Source organism: Dermochelys coriacea, chromosome 7 (genome assembly GCF_009764565.3).
Source record: "Dermochelys coriacea isolate rDerCor1 chromosome 7, rDerCor1.pri.v4, whole genome shotgun sequence".
Classification (NCBI taxonomy): domain Eukaryota; kingdom Metazoa; phylum Chordata; order Testudines; family Dermochelyidae; genus Dermochelys; species Dermochelys coriacea.
The window spans coordinates 73050091-73075849 of NC_050074.1; the positions used below are offsets into that span (position 1 = coordinate 73050091).

The following is a 25759-nucleotide window of genomic DNA, read 5'->3' on the forward strand; positions in this document are numbered from 1 at the left end:
TATGACAGAAAAGACTGCAGTGAGGATTTTTGGAAGGGAAGTTTTTTTTGTTAAATTCTAAAAGTACAAAACAAAACAAAAACATAGCAGCCAGCTAAGGTACAGAGCTCTCTGTGAAGTGGCAATGAGTCTGAGCCACAAATGAGGCTCCTTGTATAAAGGCACTATTATACAAAGTTTAGGACAGTTATTAAATATTTATATAAGTAAAAGCTGGGGTTCCAGAGGTGGATGAAAGCTGAGAGAACTAGGAGGTGAACACAGTTGCAAAGGCAGACAATCCAAAAACAAAGTGATTATGGAGTAAGAGACCTTTTGATGAATCCTGTCAATTTTGGCGTTAAAAAATTAGGAAGACCTAGGGCAGTAAGAGACTGAAAAGAGTTTGAGAAAAGGGTCTAAGATGGAAAGGAATTTCTGGCACTGAAGAAATGAACAAAGATATAATAGTTGTTAGGAGCAGAGCAGGAGAAAGAAAATTTACAATAGAGAAAGAAAATTTACTCAGGATGCGGTCCTGAGACTTCTTTCAGAGATAGTCAGCGCAGCAGAAATTATGGAAAAAGCTAGGCTGCAGACTGATGACATGATAAAACAATGCACCAGGGAAGCAAAGTGTGGAACAAAAGGACAGTGACTACATAGTCAGAGTAAGGCATGCAGGTATGAGGAGGCAGCAGATGCTCTGAGAATTCTGGAATAGGTATGAATGAAAGAAAATGAGACATAGGAAATAGGTAATGCAGAAGTTGCTAAAATTAAAATGATGATTACTGGGCAGAGGAACATCTGAAATGGAGAAGTTTGAAAGAAGAAAATGCAGTGTGAAGGTCAGGTCAAGGGCAAGATGGAGTTGGCAAGTGTAGGATTTAGCACAGACCTTCAGACCAAAGGAGGTAATGAGGAAAGAAATGGAGGCAAGGGCAATACTCCAGTCCTACACTTTCTCTTAATATTACATCAATTCATCAAGAGGAATAAACCCATTCCAGATTAGTCTGTATAAACTGATAAAATAGCAGTTTACCTGTACTACCAAGTGGGGGTAGTGTGGGCTGTAGATCCCGATTGCAGAAATCAGTTCGACAGCATTCAATTGTCCGACGTAGCTGTGCTTTTGGGGAATCCTATAAATGGAGAACAAGAGAAAATAACTCAAAAGTTCTGAAATGGCCAAACAAGAATGATATTATAGATGGTATAGATGTACAGTACTGTGGAGATTACATAGTTAAGATCAGTTCTGTTTTGAACATAAAACAGTGATTCAACCTCTTGGTCAGGGGTCTCAAACTCAATTTACTTCAGGGCCAGTGTCAGTTCTCAAATCCTCCCATCGAGCCAATAATGACACTTATGCCGTGCAGAACCCGCCCCCCAAAATTCCGCCCCCCCCACCTGCCTAAGGCTCTGGCTGGGGGAGGAGGTCTGGGGTAGGGGATTGGGATGCAAGCTCTCGGATGGAGTTTGGATGCAGACTCTGGGCTGGGACAGGGCGTGGGGGTGCAGGAGGAGCAAGTGGGGGTACAGGCTCTGGGAGGGAGGAGGGGTGTAGGCTATGGAAGGGAGTTTGGAGGTGGTGTGTGGGAAGGGGGGGAGAGAGTGCAGGCTCTGGGAGGAGTCTGAGGGCTATGGGGCTATGTGGGGAGGGGATGGGGATGCAGGCTCTGGGAAGGGGTTGGGGGCTGAAGCGCTTACCTGGGGCTCCAAGGCGGGGTGGGCTGGGGGGCCCCGTGCACTGCTGACCCCAGGCACCGCCCCCGCAGATTCCCATTGGCCACAGGGGCGCTCGAGGCAGGGGCAGTGCATGGAGGCACAGCACAGTCCCACCCGGGGCCGCAGGGAGGGGCTGGCAGACACGAGGAGTGAGCAGGCAGAAGCCGTTCAGCTCTGCTGCACTGCTTGTGGTGGGCGGGGCCCCTGGTCATTGTAAATCACCCGGCAGACGGGGGGTGGGGTGGGGTGGGAGGGAAGAGCACCTGGGGGCAGCAGGAAGGACCAAGGGGGAGACCTGGCCCCAAAATTGCTGGAGCCCTGCAGGCCACTTTGGGGAGGTTTTTGGGCCGCAGATGACCCATGGGCCGGAAGTTTAAGACCCCTGCTCTTGGTTATGTATGAAAAATATATCATGTATCCTCTCCCAAATTTACGGCATATACTCTGATTACAGAATTAATTTCTGATAATTAACAAGTTAAAATTGATTTTAAAATGGGTTTTTAATATATTTAGCATCTATGTCAGTTTTTTCCTTTGTTCCAACAAAAGGTGTTGGTAATGGAATAATGTGAAAGCCAGTCCCCATCGCTGGCTCCCAGACCCAGTCAAATTGCCCAGCCCAACTCGTTCCCAATATCCAACTCCACATCCCCTCCAAAGTCTGACTCTTGTCCCCACTTTGCATTCAAATCAGGTAGCTTCCTCCGCCAGGGAGAGCAATCATCGACAGCATAGGGGAAAGAGTCACCCTGTTCTCAGTTCAAGTACACAGACCTGGTATGGATAACAGAAGCCCTGAGCTGCAACTGCAGGGAAGTCCTATTAAGCCCTGGTGCATGCCCATGCTCAGCCCTGCATATCTCACACACACACACTCGTATATATACTGTATCCAGTAATTAGCTGCACAATATGAAATTTAATATAAATATCACATATTTCAGAACAACAGTTGAGTGTCAATGGAATTTTCTTCAGACCCAGTACAGCATTAACATGGCAGAAGTTAGCTTTTCAAAATTTATATTTAAATTGTATATTACCACCACAACTCAAGAGACTAGTGAGTTTGTGTGTCCATTCCAAGACTCTTTAAAAAGTCCTTATTTTCAGAACATGGCTGCTCACAACTTTTTGAAAAATCAGGCCCCTTTAAAGGTGTCTCAAATTGGACACCTAGAAATAGAGGCTCCCAAAGACAGTAGTCACCTTTGAAAATATTGGCCCACAGACTGTTTCCTTTTTCACCCCCATAGACAAAACAAAATTTTCAGCTCAGCCGTCTTTTCTTCTGCCCCCCTTTGAATGTGTGTTTCATGTACTTACTTTGCTGCCAATCCTGAAACAGATAGAATGCGTGTTTGCAGTCAACTGCAGGACTGGGGTCTTGATTTGTCAACAGCATAGCATCATCCACTATAGTAAAGGGCAATATGCAAAGTCCTTACTGAAGTGGTTGTGATCTGCATTAATTTAACTGCTCACAGCTACGCTGCATAATCTCCATCATGTTCCCATTATGGATAATTTTAAAAATAAATGAACTTGTTTGTACCTTGCACTGAAAATCTGAACCTTCATACTTCATGCAACCTGAAGCAAGCATGGGTTCTCCATGTTCATCTTCTTCAACAATGGCAAAGCAATGCCCGTTAGTTCTGGAAAAACACATCATTTCAATTCAACAATTGCTGTGCAAAATTAACTGGCAATCAACCTATTTATGAAAATTAGGTATGTGCACCCTACAATGTTTCTTGTCCTAATATAAATTAATCACCAGACAGAGTGTGGGTGAGACTGAAGGAAATGAGGTACACAGAGTTGTTTTTTCTTGTCTGAACTAAAATCAGAGGGTAACAATATGAAGACACTGGTCAAGATACATGTTTTTTCAATATAAACCTCAAGTTTAGAAGCTACTAAAAGACTCCTAACCTTCAACAGAGAAAATTAATCCATTATTTTCCAAGAAGATGCGTTCTTTTTAAAAAAGGATCAGATTGTTCGGATTACCTACTAACCTGAAATCTTTAGCATTCTGAAATATAACTGTATTAAGATTTTCTTAGTATGTCTACCATAGAACCGTGACATGCTGGAAGGTATTTGAGAGCCCCTTATTGTAGGGAAAGATTGGGTTTACTCTTTCATTGGCATAATGTTAAATTACCTCTGCCAGAAATGACTTAGCCCAAAAGATGGAGAGGTTACTCACCATGTGCAGTAACTGAAGCTCTTTGAGATGTGTGTCCCAGAGGGGAAGTAAGGTGCGTAGTGGAGCACCACAGGGGGACATAGCTTGAAGAACTCTAGTTACTGCACAAGGTAAGTAACCGCTTCTCCTTCTTCAAGTAGTGTCCCTGTGGGTTCTCCATTTCAGGTGACTCCTGAGCAATTCCCCCCTTAGGAAGCAGAAGGTTCAGAGCAGAGTTCAATACAGAAGAGCCTACATCTGCCTCTGATCTTGCTGCACCAAGGGATAATGATTAGAAAAAGTATAAACAGAGGACCAAGTTTCCGATCTACGGATGTCTACAACTGGCATATCCTTAATAAAGATGCAAACACTACTTTTGTGAATGTGCTATCACTCTCGAAGGGGACTGAACATGAGATTTGTTGTAACAAAACTTAATACTGAAAATCCACTTTGATAACCCCTGTTTAGAAATTACCAAACCCCGTGTTTCTGTTCACAATAGATACAAATAGTCTAGGAGATCTTCTAATTGGTTTTATCCTATCTAGGTAAACGCTAATGTCCTCTTAATATCTAGGGTATGGAATATGTTTTTTTGACTAGACCAATGTGGTTTTTTGGGAGGAGGTGGGGGGGGGGGGGGAGGAGAAGCAGGAGATTAATGATTTGATTAATATAAAATTCTGAGGACACCTTAGGTAAAAAAAACTTTGATGGGCCAGTAGCGACACTCTTTCTATTGTGAATACTGTAAAAGGCAGGTCAGCCATTAAAGCCCCCAATTCTCCAACCCTTTGGGTAGAAACTGAGGTTACTTACCTGGAACTGGAAGTTCTTAGAGATGTACGGTCCCTATCTGTATTCCACACATACGATATGCATGCACATCATGGCCTTGAGTCCATAATTTTTTACCAGCAGTGTCCATTGGCCTGTATATGCACTGTAGCTCTCCTCATGCTGTGAAACAAGGGCATAAAAGGTGGTGTGGGCCAATGCCTCTCTAGCTGCTCATTCCTATCACAGTCCAAACAATCTGCAGCAGAGGGGAAGGAGGGCAGGTATTAGAATACAGATAAAGACCACACATCTCAAAGAACCTTCAGTTACAGGTAAGTAACCTCCATTTCTTCTTTGACCGATGGTCCCTATGTATATTCCACACATGGGAGATTAACAAGCACTAGTCAGACAAGAAGTGGGTGCGAGGAAGCAGAAGTGATAGCTGACAGTAGTACCGTTACCCTTGCAGCTGCATTCACAGTGAACAACTGGACCAGAGAGTAATGACTCATGAAGGTATGTAAAGAGCTCCAAGTAGCTGCCGTACATATCTCTAGGAAGGGTACGTCTCTCAGAGATGCAGCCAAAGTAGTTTGCTCTTTGGTAGAATGAATTCTTTCCACCCATCAGAGGGAAAACATGAGCTAGTTGGTAACAAAGGGTTATACAACCTGAAATTCATTTTGAAAGTCTCTATGCAGATTCCCTTGATCATTATGCTAAAGTTTTTCAGATGTCTAAACCACAGCTGTCTCTCTCCATTCGAGGCATGCAGTTTTGAAAAAAATAGTTTAGATGTCCTTGTGATGTCTTTTGTTCTTATCAGATAAAAGGACAAGTCCTTCAGATGTCTAAACCACAGCTGTCTCCATTCGAGGCATGCAGTTTTGAAAAAAAATACAGGTAAGTGGAGTACCTGACTCATAAGGAACTGAAACTACTTTAGGGATGAACCTGGAGTAGGGTGTAACAAGACCTTTTCTTTACAGAAGGTAGTAAATGACAGGTCCACCGTGACTACTCCCAGTTCACTGACTCTTCTGGGTGACATTATAGCTATTAGAAAGGCCACTTTCAAGGAGATATGAACTACCAAACATGTGGCCAGTGGCTCAGGATGAGAGGGAGGGTCAATGAGAGAGACTAGAACAAAACTAAGCTCCCACTGAGATGCAAACTTCACCACTGGTGTAAAGGGCTGAGAATCCTCTTCAGAAATTTTAGTTGTGACAGGATGAGTGAAGATTGAGTGGTTATCCACAGAGGATGGAAAGTGCTGATCATTGCTAATGGCACTCAGAGAACTGACCATTGGACCCAAAGACTTAAAGGTAAATAAACACTCTAAGATAGCAAGGATCCCAGTGGATTCTGGAGACAAGTTCCACTGATGAGCTCATGAGGAAAAATGCTTCCATTTTGCTGAGTAACAGCTCCTTGTAGAGTCTCTTCTGGTTTGGTTAAGAATGCACTGCACCCTTTTGGAACATGAGAGCTCTATTTCTGATGCCCATCCAAATACCAGGCTCTGAGTTGCAACGGGTCCCAGATTCAGGTGCTTGAACCTGCCCCCATGCTGTGTTAGAAGGTCTGGCAATGTGATTGAACTGAGTTCATAAACCAGAACCATCTCAGCCAGTTAGGTACAACAAGGATAACTTGAGCTCTGTCTTGATGCATCTTCCACAGAAATTTTAGTATCAATGTAGTGGAAAGAAAGACATACTCCAGACAACCCTTCCATGATGCCAGCAGGGCATCTCCCATCAAGCCCTTGCCCAGGACTGCTCTGGTGCTTCCTGTTCACCCATGAGGCAAAAAGGTCCCAGGCCGGCATTCCCCATTGGGGAAACATGTTGTTGATAATTGAATTATCAATCTCCCAGTTCAAGATTCAAAGAAAAATAGGTTTCAGAGTAGCAGCCATGTTAGTCTGTATTTGCAAAAAAGAAAAGGAGGACTTGTGGCCCCTTAGAGACTAACAAATTTATTTGAGCATAAGCAAACTCTTTTCCAAGAAGATGAGTTCTTTTTAAAAAAGGATCAGATTGTTCAGTTTACCTACTAACCTGAAATCTTTAGCATCCTGAGATATAACTGTATTAAGATTTTCTTAGTATGTCTACCATAAGCGAAAGCTTATGCTCAAATAAATTCGTTAGTCTCTAAGGTGCCACAAGTATTCCTTTTCTTTTTTTGCAAAGAAAAAATGGACTGCTCAGGCAGTCCATTAGGGAATTTTGCTTCCCTGGTAAATATGCTGCTGATAGGATTGTGCGATGGCTGATGTACCAGTTCCCGAGGGTGACCGCCTCTATGCACAGAGGGAGAGATCTCACTCCCCCCGCTTGTTTATGTTGCCCTTCTTTGGTGAGTACATGGAGAGAAGTCAGGCTTGTAGGTGGCGAAGATGAAGCCTGGTGAATGGCATCCTGTATATGAATGAGGCAATGTGGCTGAAGGAAAGACAAGTTCTGATTGACATTCTGGGCCTGATACTGACCTAACGTATGACAGCACTCACAGACCGAATCCTCACCAAGGTAGATATGCTCTTGCGGTCAAGTCCAATAACAACCCTATAAAATGTATATACCTCATGGGAGTCAATGTGGATTTTTCTTGATTGACACAGACAATAAGGGAAGGCAGAAGGCTAAGCAGAACACTGGGTACCTGCTGAATGTCCTCATAGGAACTGCCCATCAGAAGTCAGTCTTCAAGGTACGGTATGAGAAGAGAGGAATTTACAGACTTCCAAGCTGCCACTACAGAAAATAAAACTTCGTAAAGACCACAGGGGAGGACTCAGAATTAGTAATGGTCCTGATTGAAGAGGAACCTGAGAAACCTCCTGTGGGAGGATGTCTATATAAAAATATGATTCATTCATGTTGAGAGCTGCAAACTATGTACCCTCCAGGAACAAGAGAATTATTGATGCCAAGGATATCATGTTGAATTCTGGTTTTCAAATGTACTTGTTAAGCTATCGCAGATTGAAAATTGGCCTCCATCCCCCATTCTTCTTGGGGATCAAGAAGAAAAGGGGATAGAATCCCTTTCCTTGATGTTGAGGTGGAACCAATTCCCTGACTCCCGTGAGGAGAAGGGAGTTCACCTCTTGTCACAAAAGCCTTGTCTTCACTAATGCTGTAAACTGATCTAAGTTACCCTAGTTATTTAAATTATATAATTTAAGACCATGTAACTTACATCAACTTAAAGCGTGTAAATGTTGACGGGAGACGCTCTCCTGTCAACACAGCTTCCGCCTCTCATTGAGGTGGAGTACTGAAGTCAATGGGAGAGCACTCTCCCACTGAATTAGTGCATCGTTACCAGACCCGCTAAATTGACGCCGCTGCATCAATGGCAGTGGCACCGATTTAGCACAGTAGTTAAGACAAGCCCCAGAATCTCCTTGTGAGCTGTCCCTGCAATGGAACCAGGTGGTTTGTGGGCCGGAGTTACCAGAAACTCAATCTGCTAGCTGCCATGAATATTCTCCAATACATATTTATCTGTAATTAGGGTCCTCCAGTTTTTGGCAAATTGGATACGGGGCCTCCAAATATCAGAGGAGAGGAATGATGAGACATCAGTAAAGAAACATGGGTCTCGACAGTCCTGTCAAAAGAAAAACTCTGCCTGGAGTTAATAGTATAGTGTGGTAGTAGATGTTACAGAGGCTAGGTTCCTGGGTCTATAAGCCTTCTGTCTCTTGCTTGGTGACTCCTGAGGACATTGGTGGTAAAAACGCTGAGGAGTAATGTATTGGGGTATACAAACCACACACTGGGCAAAAAGGGTTAAGGCACTGCTCTGGGCACAGCCAGTCCCACCCTGCTAAATCTGTAAGAAATGCTCCAACTGAAAGAGGAGTTAAAAGGCAAAGGAGCAGCTTATTTGGTGGCAGGTCAGGGAAGACAGCAGACCTGCAACCTGCAGCTCAAGCAGAGAAGAGCTGAGGGAAAGGCAGAATCTCTCCCCTGCCAAAAGGTTCCTCTCTGAGGGAAGGGAGGACCTGCTACAGAGAACCTGAGAGGGAAGTTTTTCCACTCTCCCTCTCATATGGACTCTGAGTTTTGTTAAGTCCCCCTTGGACTACCTCCAGCAAGGGAAAGCCCTAGGACTGATCAGGCCCAGGAGGGTGGGCCATACCACAGAAGGAGGCAGTTGCTGCCCAAAAGAGGAAAAGAGCTACCATGCTACATGCAACCACCAAAAGGTGCCTTGCGGTGAGAGGACACCCTTCACACCACCTTAGCCCAGATAGCAACTTTGGGACAACTGCCAGTGGTAATAGGAAGTGGCCCACAGAGAGCAGCCTCTGGCTCTCATATCACTGATAAACCTCAAAGGGTCCTGATTAGGAGCCCAGTGTGGCCTGGACTCCCCTACCAACAACACCCTTACAAGTCACAGGCCTAAACTCTGACCACTAGGCAATGTTATCCTACCAACCAGCCTCCAAGCAAGGACCGTCAGAAGGCAGTGTTGCCCTATAACCCGTCTATGGTATTTTCTCTTAGGGGCAGAAATATAAATGCTCAGAGTAAAGTGTAGTCCTCAAGTCTTTGAGGGAGTGGAGAGACTCATCCATCTTCTCAAAGAATAGACTGACAGCATCAAAGGGCAGATCTTGGAAGGTTCTCTGCAAATCTCTAGATAAACTGGAGAACTGCAACCATGAGTCTCTCCTCATAACAATGGTCATAGTCAATCCCACAGACACAATATCTGCTGCATCCTGAGCAGTTTGGAGGAAAGTTTAAGCCCCCAATCTGCACTCATCCACTAAGATAATGCATGTGGCAGAAATAGCCTCATCCAGGCAGCAGAGGCAGCACTGATGTTAAGGGTCACTCACCGAAAAGGAGCAAGGGCAGGAAGCAGTTTTTGAACCTGGGGAGCCTGGACATAATCCCAGACTTCTTTGGGGGGAGAGGGGGCAGAGTCCCAGCATGGGGAAGAAAATGGGGTAAAACATTAATTATCCTGTGCTAGACTATACTATAAAGAGTAGTAAAAACTAACTATATACAATAATTTACAGCAATGGTGCAGTAAAAAAAAGCTGAGGACACCAAAGATTCTGACTCGGGCCATATGGTAGTAAGAAGGAATAGGAAAAGCAACATCCATACAACTTTTCATGCCTTTGGTTTAGAGCATTAGTAGAGCTACGGTGCATGTGGAGGCTAACAGACACTGCTTGCAAAAAAATTCCAGACTCAAATGCATGGTGCCCATGCATATCCTATGTGGGGAATACATACTGGGACCATCACTCGCAGAAGTGATAACTACTAGAAAAGCTGTCTTCACTGATAAAACTCACAAAGAACACGTAACTAGTGGCTCAAAGGGATGTTTTGTATGCAGTTAAGGACTATGTTCAGGTCCCAGCTAGGAGTAGGATTTCTGATTTGTGGACAGATATTTGACAAATCACTTAAGAATCTTGCCATGACTGCTTGAGCAAAGAGTAACGGGCCTGGGAAAAGCTGTTACTGCTGCTAAGTGAACCCTAATGGAATTTATAGAGAACGATCTGTTTTCAATTCCAACAGGTAATTGAATACACCAATACACCAGGAAGAGAGCGAATCGGTGAAGTCCGCTGACTTTAACCAAAGATAATATTTCTACTTCAGGAAATAAGAATTTATTGTGAATTCTTTTATACTATTTAATAAAAAAAACCTGTACCTCTGAGGAACAGGATCTCTATTCCCGAGAACCACTGAGGACCATGCTTGGAGCCTCAGAATCCATAGGTTGGGGAGAAATGTCCAACCTGCATCCTGAGTCAGTAGGCAAGGACTGACCGGAAGCCTCCACTCAGAGTGATAGGTGATTCTGATTACATAGCGATACCAGACTTATCTTGGCCATGTAGGTATAATCAATATGACCCTGACATGATCTGGTTGGGAACCTTTAACAGAAATGGTGTCAGTGGATTTGCATAGAGAAGTCCTTTTGTCCTTGAGATGAGAAATTCATCCCCTAGGGACAGGGGATCAAGATCTGCACTGGAGCAATACTGATACATTTTGCACTGGATGCCGTAGCAAACAAATCAACCTCTGGGAGCCCACAAGCTAAGAATATCATGTGAAAGACTCAGGAGTCTTTTGTAAGTTCCAATTTGTAATTCAGAAACAAATGTCTGCTAACTAACATCTGCCATGGTGTTCAGAACACCTGGGAGGTAAGAAGCAGAGATGGATTATGGATATGGATATGCACCAATTCCAGAGTTTTATTGCTTCAGCTCAGAGAGATGGAGAACATGCTCCTCCGACTGTTGATATAATACATGCATTCCACATTGTCTGTCATTATTTTTACTTACTTCAAACTGATTAGAGGTAAAAAGGCAAGCATTTTTGACCACTCTCAATTCCAAAAGACTGATGTGGAGAAATTGTTCTTGCATTGCCCATTTGCCTTGCACCTTGTGAGTCCCAGCTGTGCCCCCAACCCAAAAGCAACGCATCTGATGTTATCACTATGATAGGGTGATTCTGAAAGAACAGAATACCTGTGCAGGTTTTGGTCAGGTCCCTCCACCAACTGGATGACTCCAGTACCCACTGGGGAACAGAGAGTAATCTGCCTAGGCTCTGCTTGCTTGGTTTGTAAACCATTCAAAGCCATCCCTTTGACCTTGGAGATGTGATCTGGCATGCTGCACTACAAAGATTCAAGCCGATATCCATCCCAGCAATTGAAGACAATCTCTTACTGTTACTTGGGGACTGCCCTGAATCTTTGAGATGAGATTCACAAGTGTGGAAATCTGTCATAAGGGAGATGTGCTCTGCCTGTCACTGCACAGAGAGGAGCTCCTATGAAGTCTAGACCCTGTAGTGGAGTCAAAGCAGACTTTTTAAGGTTGATTTGAAGGTCCCGGCTCTGAAACAGAACACGTTATCTTTAATGATGTCTACATTTCCTGATATGATGTGCCCTGATCAACCACTCATCGAGGTATGGGAAAAGGATTATACCCAAATAATGTAGCAACTACTGACAAAATCTTTGAGAATATCCTTGGGGCTGGAGATGGGCCAAAACAGCACATCCTGTATTGGTCAAGAAACCTCTTGTGTGAAGGGTGAAGAGTGACATGAAAATACGCATCTTGTAGGTCAAGAGTGCAAACCAGTCTCCTAACTCTAACCAGAGAATGATTGCTGCAAGGGTCACCATCCTGAATTTCTGCTGTTTTACATATCTGTTTAGAAGCCTGAAGTCTAAAATTGACCTCCACCCTCCATTCTTTTTGGGAATCAGGGAGTACTCTGAATAGAATCCTCTTTCCCTGTGTTGTACAGGAACTAAATCTATTGCTCCTAAATGTAGACGTGAGGCCATCTCTTGCACCAGCAATTGATTATGAGGGGGTCCCCGAAGAGGGTCAGGGAGGGTAGGAGGGATAGATTTGAAATGGATAGCGTAACCAGATGTTATGGTTTCCAAAACCCATTTGTCAAATGTTATATTCTCCCAGGCAGCCTGAAAATGGGAGGTGGCATCTGAAAGGAGAGAGAATGGTAAGATATTGTAGCTGTAAAACCTTGTTGACTGGATGGTTGATACTCTTGACCAAGCCAGCAAAACTACTGCTTGGAGGATGTGGATGGCTCATTAAATGTAGCTGAAGGAGGATTTTTTTAGATTTTTTTTTTTTTTTAGTACCTTGGTCTCAGACTAGAGTTCAGACGGTCCATGATACACTGAATATGGGGTTGGGTATGTGCTTCATGCCATCTGAGATCTACTAAATCCCCTCTTATTTACAGGGGTATAAATTACTAGGGATTGCAGTGTGGCTAGAATCCAAGTGTGGAGAGATCTATCAGTCAAGTCTGCAGAGAGCTTGCAACCATCAAAGTGGAGGTCTTCTATGGTTCTCTGAACCTCTCAAGGGAAGCGCGACAGCTGCAGACAAGAAGCTGTTCTAATGACCACTGCAGTGCATAGAGACTATGCTGCAGTATCGGAAGTGTCCAAGGAGGCCTGGAGCAATGTCTTTGCCAAGAGCTAACCGTCTTGTGGAATGGCCTTAAACTGGTCAAGATATTCCTCTGATGGGTGGTCAATTAAGGAATTAAATTTGTTGTAATTTAAATAGTCATATTGGGCCATGAGTGCATGATGGTTTGCTATTCTGAAGTGTGGCTGAAGCCTAGGATTTGAGACCAAAAATTGAGCCTCCTGCAATCCTTATTGTATAGGGTGGGCTTTGAGCTACGTTATCTACCTCACCCATTTATTTACTTACCAAGACCCAAATTCAGGGTTATCTGTCCATGTAGAAGCTGATAAAAATCACTAACATAACCTGTAATTGGGAGCTCTATGCATAGCACTGCTATGTGACCTGGCTTTTAAGCGGTACAGGGAATATAACTCCCTCAACACAGGTCTCTACAGGCAGAAAAAAAAATCTGTTGACTTTTAAAAAGTACTTGCAATTTAAGTGTATCTACTGCATTAATAGCTTTGGCTCTCAGTAGTTTATGCTTTAACAAACATACTTTTTTATAGACTTCCTTGTGTACACTGGGGATAGAAGGTAGAATCTGCATATTTTTGAGTATTTTACCATAAACATACTGCTCAAATAGAATGCACAAGAGCTGTTAAATTCTCCAGTAGTAGCAATAGTATATGATAATAGTTGCATATGCACTGGTTATAGACCAATGAAGGAAAAATGCTATAAGGATATTAAAAACCAACACCAGAGGGCGATAAAAAGCAACAAAATTTCTGATAGTATAAAGGAATTTAAAACCAAAATCATAATCCTTACCTCTAGTTTAGTATCTTCTAAATTTAAAAGTTATAAAACAAAGTTATGTATCATTTGTTCTAAAGATATGAAATTCCCTCAGAGATCTAGATAAATTGTTTCACATACAAGAGGCTGTAGCTGTAAGGACATTTCCCCTATTATTTATATCTTAATACATTTAATAACACAGTGATGATTAATAATACTTTGCAGCTTCTGTGCAAGGCCCTCAAAGCATTTTACAAACAGTGATTTTAACATCACAATTCCTATATGATACAGATGAGGATTATTCTTTGAATTTTAGAAGTAAGGACAGTGAGTCTCAGAGAAGCTAGATGACTTGCCCAATGGGACAAAGAAAGGCTGTGGAAGAGTAAAGAATATTACCTAGATTCTCTTGACCACAATATTCCTGGCTGGATTCTTAGTATATGGTGACTTTCTGAAATATAGGAAGCCTGTGACACATTTATAAAAATGGGTAGATGCACATTTTACTATCTGTGTCAAAATGAAGGGACAAACTGTATAAAAAAGTAATATTAGAAAAATATACATTGTTATGTATCTCTGAAGTGTAATGTAAAATGATTACAAAATTCCAACTATCAAGGGAAAAGGGAGTAAGAGAAGGACCTTGAATGTCTCTGTTGGTTGGGGAGAGTGTTTTAAGGAGAAAAAACATAGATGGTGTAAGGAAGACTGAAATAAAGGAAATGAAGAATAAATGAAGAAATGAAAGATGGGAAATTTTTAAATTTTTTTGCAGTTATTACTCAAAACCACCACAAAAACCTGAGTAAGTTCAAGCTACAATTCCATCTTGGGGCTCTGGTGATATGAACAACTACTTAAGCTTTGCTCTTGTGGCCTGTCACCACCAGACTTCTTCAGTACAATTTGAGATATATTTTAATAGCTGGGGGGAGCACTGGGCTGATTCTCTAGGCGATTATGCCACCGTGTGTATAAGCAGAACAAAATGACCTTAAGCTGTCTGGAAATAGCTAGTGGAGAATTCTCCCTCTGACAGGAGCTTTACACTAGCAGAAAGCTGGAGAAGGCAGCTCTGTTACTTTGTGCCAGACTCCCCACTCAGCACCTCCACTTTGGGGAAATGGATGGATGGAACATGATTGGGTTGTGGATGGAAGGAACATGGTTAGGTTACATGGTTGGGTTAGTGGATGGAAGGAACAAGGTTGGGTTGTAGGACAAGGGTAAAATCAAGAGAGGAGCAACACCTCTGTTACAGCCACTTCCTTCAGTCATGCCAGTAATGCAAATTAGGGCTGTTGCTGTTCAGCATAAAGGCCAAGCAGACCTGAAAAAAGGAACTACAGCCTGAGATCTTCCAACATCACTTTATTTGATAAGAATCACAGCCATTATTACCCAACATTAACATTCAATATTTATACTTTATATTCTATTTACTAAAACATTTTCTTCAGTTCACCAGATGTATAATTAATGCAAAAAAGGTTTCAGAGTAGCAGCCGTGTTAGTCTGTATTCGCAAAAAGAAAAGGAGTACTTGTGGCACCTTAGAGACTAACAAATTTATTAGAGCATAAGCTTTCGTGAGCTACAGCTCACTTCATCGGATGCATTCCGATGCATCCGATGAAGTGAGCTGTAGCTCACAAAAGCTTATGCTCAAATAAATTTGTTAGTCTCTAAGGTGCCACAAGTACTCCTTTTCTTAATGCAAAAAACCTATCTTAATGGAACTTAAACCTATTGAAGTTAAAAGGCTCACTCTGATCACAAACTATTCTAAACCTTTGATTCAGCAGCTCTCCTTGGGATTTTCTCTTTCCAATCTATCCTTATCATTGTTACTGATGCATAAGTAATACGAAAAAACTTGAATTTAGTGATTATATAACGGGGTAATATGACATTTTGAGCACTAGTTGTATCAATATACAAGAAAATTCACATGAAACATTATCGAGAGATTTACATTTTTACCATGTATTACCTATTGTAGCTTCAATTGGATAAGTTTTTTATAATTTTGCCCTAAAGACAGTGTTGTTGGGATAAAAGGACTGCTTGTTATCACTCCCAAAATGGTTCCATTTCTGTGGTGGGAGAAATCACACATGCACACACTATCCTGAGAGCACTTTTGTATCCTTTTAGGGAACAGATTCTATAGAAAAAAAAAAAACCAATCAAATAGCTTGACAAAGCCCTAACGATATTATTAGAGAGAGAGAACCAAACTTTGCCAAACTTCTGTATCTTGCGCAAACTACTTACATGCATGTGTTATTAATAGCATCATCCGGACAATGCCCTGAACAGTAGCACTGTAGAAAAGGTAAGGTGTCCTCTGGAGCCAATGTTACTCCATTTGCCTGTTTCTTCTGGTCAGGATTTGTCTTCATTCCCGTGCCATGGAGCATGCTGTCTAGATTTTGCCCTGTGTAAAAACATAAAAAGATTTTTTCCATATATGCTCTTCTTTTGCAACTAGATCAATCATCCATGTGTTCAGCATTGGAACATCTAAAACTCAGATGACCACGAGGGCCACATGAGGACTAGTACATTGGCCCGAGAGCTGCACCACTGACCACCCCACACCCGCTGTCCTGGCCCTGCCCCCCACTTCACCCCTTCCAAGAGGCCCCGCCCCTACCTGCCTCTTCCCACCCCTTCCTTGCCCCCAATTCCAACCCCTTCCCCAAAATCCCCACCCCAACTCCGCCCCCTCCCTGCCCCCAGAGGGTGCAGGAGGGGTGCAGGGTGTGTCAGGGGACTCAGGGCAGGGGGTTTGGCTGCAGGAAGGGTTCGGGGGGTGGGTCCAGCCTGGCGTGCACTGGGGGCAGGGCAGGCTCCCTGCCTGCCTGCCCTGCCTCCGTGCCAGTCTGGGAAGCGGCCAGAACCTTGCGGGGGGAGTGACATGGGGGCTGTGTGTTGCCCTGGCCACGCCTCCAGGTACCTCCCCCAAAGCTCCCATTAGCCAGGAATGTGGAACCACGGCTTCGGGGGAGGTACCCAGAGGAGTGGCCAGGGCAATAGACAGACCCCTGTGCCCCCCACCCCAGATCCCGGCCGCTTCCTGGAGCAGTGCAGGGCCAGGGCAGGCAGGCAGGGAGCCTGCCCCTGGTGCGCGCCAGGCTGGAGCTGCTCTAGGTAAACGCTGGGGCGGGGGGGGGGAGGCCACAGGGAGCTGGTGGGCCGCAGAAAATAATCCTGCGGGCCGCGTGTTTGAGACCCCTGAACTAGATGAAGACATTCATTCACAGTGAAATGCAAAGTACTAGCAAATGGTAATACAAATTGGTTTGAGGATTATACAGTACACAGATGAAAGAAAATTTGTTTTATTTTGATAGGAATTGTGCATTATTTCTGAGATAAACTAGTTATTAGCAGAATTTTGAAACATACTGATCAACCAGCAGATCTCTTATTTATGGTGTGTATATTTTATACCATTTATAATCAATGTAAATAGGATACCTTTCACTTGTAAAAACTCATGTGCAATGTAAGAGTGAAAATATATGAATTATTTCGTTCTCTTTCTAAGCAAGCCCTTTTTATTCCCATATGTTTTCAGAACCAACGTACTGGGGGCTTGAGAACCATACCAAGACAGTTGCTTTGTGGCGGAGCTAAAGGTACTTAACCTGTAATTTTTTTCTTCTCTTTAGTCATTCCACTGGATTTCCACACTTGTGTCTTGATTTTCCAGCACCAGAGCAGTGAAACTCCCATAGCCCTTACAATTTATGAACCTCTGAAGGCTTGTCTAAACTGAGAATTCTGCAGGACTAAAATAATCTTTCAACTGAAATGCAACTTGTACATCCACACACAATAATGCTTAAATGTATTGTCAGTGAGCCTAAATAATGCTCCAAGTAGTCCACAACTTCTCTAGGCTAAAAAAATGATTGAACATTAGTTTTTCCAGGCTCAAGTCACTGGAGTGCCAGTGTGAGTGGAGGTGGTGGCATACACAGATTGAGCTGACCTCCCACCATTGTGGAGCATCAGGAGTGGAACTACCAGCTCCATTCCCCTAACAGCTATCTCAGCAGACAAACCTCTTGTACTTCACTGGTTGACAGACTCTCTCTGCTTCCCTTCCACTTCCCACCCGCAGCTATGCTACCCACATTAACGTCCCATTAAACAATATCCCAATTCATACAAAGCCAATATGATCCTTAGATGTATAAATAGGGGATTCTTGAGTAGGAGTAAAGAGGATCTATTACCCCTTTACTTGGTAGTGGTGTGACTGCTTCTGGAATACTGTGCCCAGTTCTGGTGCCCACAAATCAAGAAGGATGTCGATACAATTAGAGAGGCTTCAAAAAAGAGCCAAAAGAATGATTAAAGGATTGAAAAATATTCTTTAGAGCAAAAGACTCAAGGAGCTCAATCTATTTAGTTTAACAAAGAGAAGGCTAAAGGGTAATTGGATCACAGTCTATATCTATCTGGGGAACAAATTCGATAATAGGCTCTGCAAACTAGCAGACAAAGACAGAACAAGATCCAATGTGTAATTAACCAGCGGTTGTGGAGGATTCTCCACCACTGGCAATTTTAAAATCAAAATTAGATGTTTTTATCAAAGTTATGCTGTAGTTCAAACAGGAATTAAATTCAGGAAAGTTCTACAGTCTGTGTTATCAGGGCTGGATTAACCTTTTGTGGGTCCCGGCGCCAAACATGCGTGTGGGCCCCTATGTGGTCATTGTGGGTTCAGAGCATGGCTCTGCTGTGGCAGTGCCATTGGTGCCATAGTATACCCAGTACTGAATCTCAGAGACATTTTTCATTTTGATCACACATCTCTACATGACTATATGCATTACCATACGCAGCTCCCTCAGCCCCCAGTTTTTCTCATTGAGCTGTACACCCATGTGGGTATACCAGTGTCCACAGTGAGCAGAACTTTCATAGTGATTAGGGAAACTCCCCACAGATTTATCTCCTTCCTCATTCAGACCTTCTATAGCCATGTCTCCATTACCACCCTATGTGGCCCTAGTCTCAGCTCAAAGTTCCAAAGCCAGCAGATACCTGATCAGTTCTGACAAATCCCTCCCTCAGCACCCATCCTGCCATTTGAGCAAGCCACTTGCAAACACCATTTCCCCAAATGAGGGCTTAGCCCTTGGGAATCTGAAGACACCAGTCTTTCTCCCTCTGCTCCCATCTACATGCTAGTCTACTACCTGATCACCACTACCTCTCCCCATATTTTTTCCTTTTGACATGCTTCCCAACCAGCTGGGGCTATTCTCCCACTGCAAGCCTAACCTGCTTCCTCTTTCCCTGCTCCCCTTGACATTCTTTTCCTACTGGTGACCTCTGTTCCTTGAGATTAACTCCAGTTTCTTTATCTGCTCTAGCTTAATAGACCCCAGTAGTCACAGAGCCACCTGCTGCTTCTCTGGCTATAGCCATGTGGCCAAATGCCAGAGGCCAGCCTTAGTTAGCTGCAGCTTCTAGCAAAGGAGGGGTGGCAATTCCAAGGCTGAGCATACTTGAACCTTGCAACTGTGGCACTAGGAACTCTAAATCCTCAGCGCTGGCTCTAGGCAGCTGCAGACTCTGCAGTTATGCACTTCCCTCCTCTAGCCCATGGCTTTAAGTACCTGAGATGCCCATCACCTGCAGCAGAGGCCACCAATTCCCATGCACCTCTCAGCTAGCACACAATCGTGCAGAAAGTGCAGCCTGAATAATTTTGGAGGCTGGGGTGCCAGGAGGTTCCCATCCCTGAGCAGCAGCTCTGCAACAAGCTCACATGCCCCCCGCTGTGGGACCAGGACCTTGTGAAGACAGTGGAGTTACCCTGTGTATAACCAGTTCCATCCAAAGCCTCTTGAAGTGAGTGGGAGTCTTTTCATTGTCTTTAATGGGCTGTGTATAGAAGCGAAAGGACCCCACTCTAGACTCTAGGAGCAAAGTGCATTCTATGCTGCCCTGGCTTACTATTGTAACTGGAAGGTCTCACATTATCTAGTGAACAAACAACACCTCCTACAGCACCTAACCTTTTCTGAGAAGCCTCCTGCCCAATTACTAAATGTAAACCTGCTTCACTTACAAGGGCTGAAAATATCAGGTAGTAGGATCACAAAAGCAAGGCAGTTCTGAATTCAGTAAGAAATTTTGGATGTGCACAGAACAGAGACAGGACTGGTTCCCGCATGGTTACAGAACTGCAGTAAAGTGGAACAATTTTCAGTTTGTGTGATTGGAGGATATCTGGATCCATATTTTTTTTCCACCAAACGCATCCGATGAAGTGAGCTGTAGCTCACAAAAGCTTATGCTCTAATAAATTTGTTAGTCTCTAAGGTGCCACAAGTACTCCTTTTCTTTTTGCGAATACAGACTAACACAGCTGCTACTCTGAAACCTGGATCCATATTATAAGACTATCCTACATAAATGAGGAAAAGTTGAGGTGCCTTTATTATTCTTTTGTTCCACTCTTCGTTTCTATGGGGAATTTGCCACGGCAATATTACTATCTTCCTTTTAAACAAACAAAACTAAAAACAAAAACAAAAAAAACCGATAATGGTTGTTGAAAATAGCAATTCCAGTCCTAGTTAGCACTGGGAAGACCCCAGCATTTGTTGCTCAATTTTATCCTACTTTTTTTTTTTTGAAACAGCAAATTACAGTGCATCAGCAAATTTGATTTGGGAGAAATGAAGTAACAGCTGCTCAAATTGAGCTTGAGCACTCCTGAATTTTGAGGGTGTTCAAATCTGGAAGGCAGGTGCTAGATTCTCTTTCTGAATATTAGATAAATCTGAAAAGGAAAAGCCAATTTCTACTTTCATGGCTTAGAAGTGGAAATCCTCCTGTACTGTATCTGAAGCTGCCCTGGTCTTCTAGCAAAGCCTCCCCTCCCTTACTTTTTATTTTAACTTCTGGTGGGATCCACATACCTCCCTTGCTAGGCTTCAGATAGAGAGGTGCACTGTCCATTTAGTCCACCCAGTTCCTTCTTTGGGACTGCCAGACGAGATCACCTGCATCCCTAATCCAGTCTGGGAAAGTCTTCTGAGGGTGATATCTGGGCCAAAGCCTTCTACTCCTTGGGCATACTTGTTCCCATTCACAGTGCCACCCCCTTCTAGCAGCCAGCTCTCCATTCACAGCAAGCTGCGGTGCATGGGGTCTCAGCTTCCCCACTCCCTCCCGCTCCCTTTCCTGTTGATAGCGGCTAAGGGAATGTTGGGAAATTTAGTTCCATCCCTGCTCCAGGGCCAGCACTATAGGCAGGGAGTTGGCCAAAGCACTACAGTTCCCAGGGCCCCGTGGGTTCTCAGCTCCCACGATGGATCCCTGCTGCTCTGAGGCTCCGTTTCTGCAGCGCTGAGAGAGGGGAGGAAGTGAGTGTTATGGGCCCCCTTCTGTGTTTGGGCCTGGCGCTATGGCACCACTAGTGCCATGGTAAATCCAGTACTGTGTGTTATACAGGAGATAAGACTAGATGATCACAGTGGTTCTGTCTGGCTTTATAATCTATGAATCTCTCACCCTCTACTAATGTCCATGGCTCACATGTCCTCAGAGGGTGAACTGAGGTTTGCAGACATCACATCCTGATCCAGTGAACCTTGCATTTGAGCTGTGGGAATTTGCAACAGTCTTGTGTTGGAAGCTTAAGATGCTAGAAAGGGAGTCCAGCATACATGACTGTGACTGAATGAATTCCTGTATTCACACTACAATAATCTTTGTACAGCATGCGCTTTGTAAGGTATCATTTGAATGCTAACAACTTGCTGGTCAAAAATATCATGGTGAAATGTAGGTAGCAACATTACATGTAAATCATGACTGAAGTGTGTTTACTAGACAAGTCTGTGGAGTAGGTAAACCTGTTTCTCAAAGGACAAGCTGACGCCTCTGCTCAGGTACCATCGAAGCTGATGGGCAATCACCTGTCAAGTAGCCATTCTTTTGCAAAGAAGCGGGGAAGGAACAGATTTAGCTGCATTTTAGCAAACAGCACCATGGAACCTCTCATCACCAGACTTCTTGTCTCTGACCTCCCAAGGGTAATGAACTTTATCTAAGGGTAACACTCAGGAAAATGCATTTCAAAGATGGACTGAACTATAAACGTGAGGGACAAAAACAGTCCAAGGTACCTCTCCCTATCCATCTCTCTCTTTCACCTAAGACGACAAAAGCCACAGCCTTTGGGAGCAGATCCTGGCCTGAGAATTTGGTCAGCAATGTTACTGGAAACGTGTTAAAGGACTTCATCCTGAACCAATTCTAGTTTGTTAAGTTTTAGTACTAGGAAACATTTTTTCTTTATTTCTCTTGTAACCATTTCTGATTTTAATTCCTTTTGGAAGTGTGTTGGGATCATCTTGCAAGTGGTAACCAGGGGTGGTAGAAACCAGAATGTGACTGGAGTGTGCTGGCACACTGCAACTATACACAGACATTCAGGGTGTGACCCGCATGCTGCCTGGCTGTTTGTGAGGGGTCCAAGTTAGGAGTTACAGCAGCAAAGCAAGGTTGCAGGGCAAGACTGACACAGCCCTCACTGGTCTGGAGTGCATCTTGGAATGTCATAATGGCATTTTTAGAAAAATCCAGTTGCAACTCAGTGGACAGAAATATGTCTTCTCAAAAAGCAGTATGGCTTTTACTATACTGTACACATTTACTTTGTCTTCAAATGTCAGTCTTGAACATAAAAGTCAGTTAAAATGGCCTATTTCACAGATTGATAGGGTTGTCAAATCCACCAAGAACTAACTTTATAGTAATAAGGACATTGTTCTAGCATTATATTTCATCCTCTTAAAACGGTATGCTAGATTAGCCCTTATACTTTTCACAATTATTTCATCTCAGATGTGGCTGTGTAACTTGATCTCATTTCTCTCATCGCATAGACTTGCAGACTTCACCACCAGATTAGTACAGCATACTGAGTGTATTTTCCAGCTGCAACTATTTCCTTTCAAATAATTAAAGAAAGTGTGTCTAGTTCAGATGTTACTAATAAAAAAAATACCCCGAAAACAATGGCAAAACGTTACAGCAAAACTTCCCATGTTTTACATTATAATAATATTAATATTGAACTAGTCTCAGCAATGTTCTTATGTTAGTCATATTTTTATTTGAAATATTTCTAAGAAAGGTGCACGTAAACATAAATGATCGCTATGCTCAAGGCTCAGTGTGCTATGCAGCATGTTAGACTTAAGTGTACAGCACATCCCATGATTTATGTGTCAAGTATCCTGAATTTATTCAGCACTGACGCCTCCAATCTCTTTCCCTTCTATTTAACTCTGCTGTAGTTCCCTTCTCAACAAGTCTGAAATGTAATTTCAGTACCAGATTGCTGTTAATATAATGAATGTGGAAACAAAGTACTTAAGAGGCATTACATAGCTCTGATCAATTTAGAGAACAGACTATGTAGCTCCTCCTTTTAGTCTTACAGAACTAAAAAAGAGTTTGTTGCTGAATGCTAAGTGATACCTAACTTTTTCAGTCCACTATCCTGTGATCTGCTAGGCCTTGAAACACTTAGGGCAGTGGATCACCAAATGGTAGATCATTAACAATCAGTCAATCACCGAGCCTCTGGCAGTCTATTGCAGTCTCCGTCTGCTAAAAGTCTGACAGGACAGAGGGGCTAAGGCAGGCTCCCTGCCTGCCCTCACCCTGTGCCACTTCCAGAAGCGGCTGGCATGTCCCTGCATATGGGAGGAAGGGGTGGGAGGTCTCTGTGCACTGTTCCTGCCTGTAGACACCGCCGCCACAGCTCACATTGGCTGGGAACAGGGAACTGCAGCCAATGGGAGCTGTGGCTGCAGTACCTGCAGGGAGGGGCAGCGCTCAGAGCCATGCCTGCCATCCCCCGCCCCAGGGCCGCAGGGACATGCCGACAGCTTCCCTGAGTGGCACGGGCTGGGGCAGGCAGGGAGCCTGCCTTACGCTGCTGTGCTGCCACCTGAGGTAAGCATCGCCAAGCATTGCCCAACCCACCTCCTCAACCCTGAGCCTCCTGGAGCCATCACCTTGTATTCCCTCCTGCACCCAAAACCCTCTCCTACACACCAACCCCCCGTCCAAGCCCTGAGCTCCCTCCCAGAGCCAGTACCCTATACCTCCTCCTGAACCCCGAGCCCCCTCTGCACTCCAACTCCCTGCCCCATCGCGGAGCCGCCTCCTACACCCCAATTCCCTCCCAGAGCTTGCACCCCAACCCCCTGCCCCAGGCTCAGCCTGGAGCCCCCTCCCACACTCCGAATTCCTCAGCACTGGGCGTAAGACCCAATGGTCAATGGACTATGCACAGGAGAAACGGGACAGGCAGTTCAGGAAACAAAAGGACGGATCCGGTGAATGGTCTGGTACACTATCTTTGAGCGCACCTTCAAAAGCCTGGCTTAGTGCCCGGCTGGGGTTTGTGCTGGCCTTGGGTTCTAGCCTGGCGCATTATTGTTACTGTTGTTGTTGCGCCGTCGCCTGTTATCCCTGCCTCGCCTTCAGTAAGGCTATGGCGAGGCTGGTACTGGCTTTGAGGGAGAGGCTGTGGCTTAAAGGGCTTCCTCTGGGTTGCCGAGGCGTGCATACCCAGTGACTTAAGCGTAGCTCACGAGTACTTGAGGCTGTGCAGCCTCGTGTCTGTCTGGTCCGAGAAGAGCCTGGACCCTTTGAAGGGGAGGTCTTGGAGTGTATTCTGGACCTCAGGCGGCAGGCCCGACTCCTGGAGCCACACCGAGCACCTCATGACCACCCCTGACGTGACTGTTCTAGCCGCTGTGTCTGCTGAATCCAGGGAGACCTGGAGAGAGGTTTTGGCTACTGTCTTGCCCTTGTCCACCAGGGCCGTGAACTGCTGTTGGGAGCTTTGCGGGAGGTTGTCCTTAAACTTCCCCACTGCCGTCCAGGAGTTGAAATTGTGCCTGTTAAGAATGGCCTCAACTGAACGCCCCCAGATGAGTACACCTTTCTGCCAAAAAGGTCTAGGCATTTTGCCTCCTTGGCCTTAAGGGCCGTGGCCTGCTGTCCATGACACTCCCTTTCGTTTACTGCTGAGACCACTAGGGAGCATGGACTCGGGTGGCAGAACAGGAACATATAGCCCTTAGATGGGGCAAAGTATTTACGCTCCACTCCTTTGGCCATTGGAGTCCTGGAGGCCGGAGTCTGTCATATGGTCTTAATGAGCGGGAGCGCTATTCTGGATGGCCTTCGGGGCTCAAAATGTCCACCATGGGGTCCTCCTGCTCAACCATCTCCTCGGCCTGCAACCCCAAGTTCTGGGCAACCCTGCACAACAACGTCTGGGCGCTATGGTCTATCGGTGAAGGGCTGGACACCTCTATACCCGCCACTGCCTCATCCAGGGATGACAAGGAGGTTAGCTGCTGCTCGACCCCCTCTGGTTGGTCCTCCTTCTCCCCTTCTCCCATGGGAGGGGCCTCCGGCTCGGGCCGAGCAGGGAGTCCATGGGATGGCACCGGACTCGGTGCCGGTCTCTCCGGTTTATCCTGGGGGGATGCTGGAGGCCTGAATATTGTAGCCTCCGGCACCGTCTGGTTTCGGTGCGGGGACCGGGACCACTGCTCCGAGTATCTTGCCCTGGACGGGGCCCCTTGGCACTCCTGATAGTCCCAGGGGGTCCAGAAGGGCCAATGGCCTGGCGGCCCCCATTGGGGTTGCCAGCCTACCTGACGGTCCCTGCTGTCCGGGGCCCATGTAGGTAGCTATAGTGGCCAGAGTCGGCGCCGGACTGCAGCGACCCCAATTGCAAAGGCCACGGCGGTGCCAATGATCTGCGCCGGCAGGAGAATAAGCGGCTCATGGCTGAGCAGGACCAGGAGCAGTACTGGTATCCCCGGGACTGGGATCTGGATGGGGACCCGTGCTGGCGATCCCTGGATCGGGACAGTCTGTGGGAGTCCTTTGGAGAGGGCCATCTCGACGCCTCCCAGTGCTGGTCTCTGGGTGGTGCCGGAGAGCGGTGTGCCCTATCTGGTGCTTCCTCATGCCGACCCACTCCCGGTGCCATGACCTCCTTCTGGGCCGCTGGCAACTGTGAGTCCGCAGAGTCGGAGCTCAACCGGGACCAACTCTGGGAGCGGTGCAGGAACGGTGTCCTCGAGCAGCACACCATTGCCGGCTTACCCCTTGATGGCACCCGAGGCATGGGTGCTGGAGGGTTCTCCCCATACAGGAGGGGGC

The 25759-nt window shown here is 45.0% G+C and overlaps 1 protein-coding gene across 2 annotated transcripts in view; it reads right to left on the reverse strand.

The window, feature by feature from the left end:
* BMPR1A (bone morphogenetic protein receptor type 1A) overlaps window positions 1–25759 on the reverse strand; it is a 207705-nt gene that overhangs the window by 62584 nt on the left and 119362 nt on the right. For both annotated transcript variants that reach the window (XM_038410919.2, XM_038410920.2), the window contains 3 exons: window positions 15794–15956; window positions 3275–3377; window positions 1028–1127 (listed from right to left, as the gene is read on the reverse strand). In XM_038410919.2, the coding sequence (XP_038266847.1) occupies window positions 1028–1127; window positions 3275–3377; window positions 15794–15956 (366 nt within the window). The remainder of the gene's footprint in view (window positions 1–1027; window positions 1128–3274; window positions 3378–15793; window positions 15957–25759) is intronic.